Below are 4,528 nucleotides of genomic sequence, written 5' to 3' on the forward strand. Positions count from 1 at the left end.
ATTTTCAAAAAGTCATGGAAAAATGGAATCAATCGAACTACCGAAATGAGTGGACGTGCTGTGCCCGAGCTCCGAAAAACTGCAACATATTAGTTTTCATAAAACAATTAACAATATAAGCGAAATGTCGCTTAACAACAATTTATTAAAAGTGTGGCAACCCTAAGTGCTTACGATAGCACAATCGAACTCGATAACTCACGGGAGAATCGATATCGCTGGAGGTGATCTCTAGAAAAACAAAACATTTTCGCCTAACGACATTGACAGCCTCATCCGCCGCTACTGCTACGTCTATGTTACTTTTTCTTAGTTTTAAGTAAATATATAGTGAATAAACGAACATTAAATTGGTGACCCCGACGTGATCACCATATACACGCGAGCACCGGTGCTTACAATGGCAAACAACGACACCACACAAGACGACGCCGACGTCTTTCACGATACCGTTACTCGCGGTTCCGACGCCGTTATTAACCGCGTAGCGATTAAAATTCCGCCCTTTTGGACCGAGCACCCAGAATTATGGCTGTCGCAAATCGAAGCCCAATTCGTTCTGGCTTCGATCCTGGCGTCAATCGAAGCACCGGTACTGGCTCGAATCGCCAACGCCATCATCAACCAACCAGGCACAGGCAAGTACGAAAAATCGTGCATTTTGGAACGCTTCTGCGAAAGCGAGCAGAAGAAAATCCAGAAGTTGATTTCGGAGACTGACCTTGATGACAAGCGCCCCACACAACTGCTCAACGAGTTAAACGCACTCGCCGCAAACAATGTTGTCGAAATATTCTTAAAATCACTGTGGCTGCAGCGCCAACCAACACAAGTGCAAGCGATCTTGCAATTATCGGACGCCTGCTTAGCAGACTTAGCTAAGTTGGCAGACAAAGAGATGGAAGTCGGCGATTTTCATCATATATGCACCGTTGACGCCAAATCGGCGCCATCCAGCAGCCGTTTTCGACGAACGTCTAGACTGCATGGAGCAAAAATTAACGCGCTTTTCAAAATTCCATATTTACGGATCGCAACAGCATCACGACTTAAGGCTTGTGTTGGTACCACATCAAATTTGGCAACGCCGCAAAGAAATGTCGCCAACCGTGCTCGTTTTCATCCGAACCAAATGTCTAAAACAGTCTTCGGATTCGGCGGATAAATTCGATGAAGACCACAACACAATGGCCCGTCTCGCCATCAACGAAAATTCCTCCAAAACACAATTTTTCATCAATACCGGCGCCGGCATTTCAGGGATGCCACCCTGCAGAATCTCAAAAACTATGCTCACTCCAAAGCTTCTTTTCACCGCCAATGGTACGAAGATACAAACCTATGGGGAAAAACGCATAACATTGTCACTGGGATTCTTCATTTCGACCTTTTTATTAGCTGACGTCAAATGCGCTATCATTGGAGCCGATTTCATTCAACATTTCGACTTACTCGTCGATATGAAACGACGCAAACACATTGATCGAGCTATGCTGCACGAATTAACATGTCAACGTAAAATCAATGCGATTTTGTCCTACGATACGAGCAACCAATACGCTAGGTTGCTTCACGATTACCACGATCTCGCAACGATTAACTCGAACCGGCTGCCAGCAAAGTCCGAAGTAACGAACTTCATCCCGACCAACGCACATTATCACGCCCACGCCCGACGACTAGCGCCCGACAAACTCAAAGCTGCACAAACTGAGTTCTCCTATCTCATCAAAAAAGGAATATGTCGCCCCTCAAAAAGCAACTTGTCCAGTCCATTACACCTGGTAAAGAAAGCAAACGAAGAGTGGCGACCATGCGGCGACTACCGAGTACTAAACAACGTAACAGTGCCGAATCGACACCCTATTCCGTACATACTGGATGTAACAAGCATCCTACACGGCAAAAAGATATTTTCAAAAATCGGCCTGCAAAAAGCGTATCAACCGATCCCTGTCGAACCGAAAGATATTCCCAAAACGGCAATTATCACGCCTTTTGGGCTATTCGAATTCTTGTTCATGACATTCAACTTACGCAACACAGTGCAATCTTTTCAGCATCACATAAACAAGGTAATGCAGGATCTCGACTTTGTTTTCTCATAAATCGACGACATTCTGATCGCTTCAGAATCCAAGGAGCAGAACGAAACGCACCTCTGCACGATCCTTGACCGCCTTCGAAAGACACATCTCACCGTGAACTTAGAGAAGTGCCAATTCGGTAAATCACAACTCACGTTCCTGGGTTTATCATTTAAAAAGCAGTAGACAAGCTTTTTATAACAGTTGTGATACCAATACATAGGCAAGAGACTTTTTGCTTCACTGAACACGACAAAACGGTCTTGGAACAACGAAACTAAACAGAATAGAAAAAAACGGTTTCGCTCTGAGCGCGAGCGATCTCGTTCAAGAACCCATGAAACGGTTGCTTTCTGAGTCGTAAAGGGTCAGAGAGAGACATTTATTTGCAAACAACGGGAAACGGTTGACAGTTATTCGCAAGCTCTGGCTAAAACAAAAACTCGTGCATTGTTTTAAATAAATAAGTGCCACGCAATGAGCAACGATCAATAGAACGAGCGTAGAAGCTTAGTGAACCAAAGAAACGGCTTCTACTCTTACCTTTCAACCCGCGATACCGAAATGGCTCTACTGACCGCTGAAAGCCAAAGGGCACGTTCTTGCTTACCGCTCTGCTCACTCGGACTTCCGCGTCGATCGCCGTTAACAATTCGACAATTTCTGCAACCACAGCGACATCCACTGCAAATTAAAATGTTGCGACATCAACGACTACAGCGAGTACAAAAACAACAACTTCGGAAAGTGGCAAAGCGGCCCCAGCCATACAGACTGGAATGGATCGCTACATCCAAATTAAGATCTACAAAGAACCAGGCAGGCTCAGTAGTAAGAGTTTTGCCCTACTGGCACAGGTTTACGAAAACCAACCAGCGCAAGATACCGCAAAAAAAACCCAAGCCCCCTCCAATCTATATAAGGGAGAAAAACTCAAGTGCCCTGGTCAACCGAATTGCGGCGTTGATCGGGAACGGTGACAACTATTAGATTTTCAACTATCCCGATTAGCAAAGGGAACATCCATGAAACAAAGGATCAAACCTGAGCCAGAGCTTACTAGTAAAGGGAATCGAACACGATGTTACCGCCGGGGATACAAAAGCCGCCCTTTAAGGAAAGGGTTTCGCCGCCAAGTATGTTATTAAAATTCTAAATAAAGATAAAAAGCCACAAACCCTCTTCAAGGTTCAGCTCGAGCCAGAAAGCAGGTCGCTGAAGAAGAACGAAGTCCACCCAATCTGCAAGCTGCAATATCTTTTGTATCGGAGAATCACAGCTGAAGAGCCACATAAACGCAACGGTCCAGAGCAATGCCCTATTTGCCAAGAGTATGGACACACTAGGTCATACTGCACACATCGGGCTGCCAGTGTAGTCTGCGGGGACGCCCACAGCTCCACTCAGTGCACTATAAACAAGGACAGTATCGTGAAGAAATGTGGAAACTACGGAGGCAACCATACGGCAAACTATAAAGGATGTATGGTGTACAAGGATTTGAAGAGTCGCATGCGTCAAGCGACCGCAACGCCCAAAAAACATCAAAAGCTACGCCAGACGTCTTCTTCGCCAAAACTGAGAGGTCCTCATTCGGTCCCCTAAACACCACCAACGGCTTCTCCTATGCCGATGCTCTACGATCTGGAATGGAAAATCCAATTCATCCTAAATTTCAAAGCGCTCCACACGCCCCAGAACAGCCACATAGCATGGTTCTCTACGAATATCAATGTGGAACGCCAATGGTGTCTCAAGGCATAAACTAGAGTTGCCACAATTCTTGATCGAAAACCATATTGACGTTATCCTACTGGTGGAAACGCATCTTACAAGCAAATACAACTTCCAAAGAAGAGGCTATGCAATCTACCGCACAGATCATCCAGATGGGAAAGTCCACGGCGGAACTATAGTTTACTCAGAGAACGCTTTAAACACCATTTTTACAAAAGGCTTGCAACAAAGTTTTGCAGGCCACATCGATACAAATTTAGTCAAGATACGGAAATAACTTTCAATCGCTTCCGTTTATTGCCCTCCTCCTTTCACAATCTCGGAAGGACAATTTATGGACTTCTACAATTCACTTGGGGATCGTTTTATAGCCGCAGGAAACTACAACTTCAAACATACGCACTGGGTGACTTCCAGAGGAACGCAATTGTACAATTCAATTATAAATGTGAGAAATAAACTTCACTGTTACCCCTGGAAGTCCCTCATATTGGCCACCCGACCCACGCAAGCTCCCAGGCCTTATTGATTTTGTGATTACAAAAAACATACCTTGCATATTTATCATCGGACAACTACAAAGCTTTTAACGCTTCTTTAAATCTCTGAAATAACCGAACACCCCCTCAGCCTGACGTCGGCAAAAACGAAATGGCTTAAATACAAAAAGTACGTGAGTGCCCACATAGAACTCGCCCCATGGA

At 45.0% G+C, this 4,528-nt stretch overlaps 1 protein-coding gene across 1 annotated transcript; it reads left to right on the plus strand.

Annotated features, from left to right (window-relative positions):
- Positions 1-400: 400 nt before the first annotated feature.
- On the plus strand, positions 401-3,692 carry LOC123258266. The gene is made up of 3 exons (XM_044718136.1): positions 401-1,060; positions 1,146-2,075; positions 3,276-3,692. The coding sequence occupies exons 1-3, from the start codon at positions 401-403 to the stop codon at positions 3,690-3,692; spliced, it is 2,007 nt and encodes a 668-aa protein (XP_044574071.1).
- Positions 3,693-4,528: the final 836 nt, after the last annotated feature.

Source organism: Drosophila ananassae, assembly GCF_017639315.1.
Source record: "Drosophila ananassae strain 14024-0371.13 chromosome Y unlocalized genomic scaffold, ASM1763931v2 tig00000221, whole genome shotgun sequence".
Taxonomy (NCBI): Eukaryota; Metazoa; Arthropoda; class Insecta; order Diptera; family Drosophilidae; genus Drosophila; species Drosophila ananassae.

Bases quoted from the DNA above. Each gene is read 5' to 3' on its own strand.
- LOC123258266 (XM_044718136.1), top strand. From the start codon at position 401: ATGGCAAACAACGACACCACACAAGACGACGCCGACGTCTTTCACGAT. The intron at 1,061-1,145 runs GTTGGTACCACA...TGTCTAAAACAG, and splicing joins CATCACGACTTAAGGCTTGT to TCTTCGGATTCGGCGGATAA. The intron at 2,076-3,275 runs GTAATGCAGGAT...ACCCTCTTCAAG, and splicing joins TTCAGCATCACATAAACAAG to GTTCAGCTCGAGCCAGAAAG.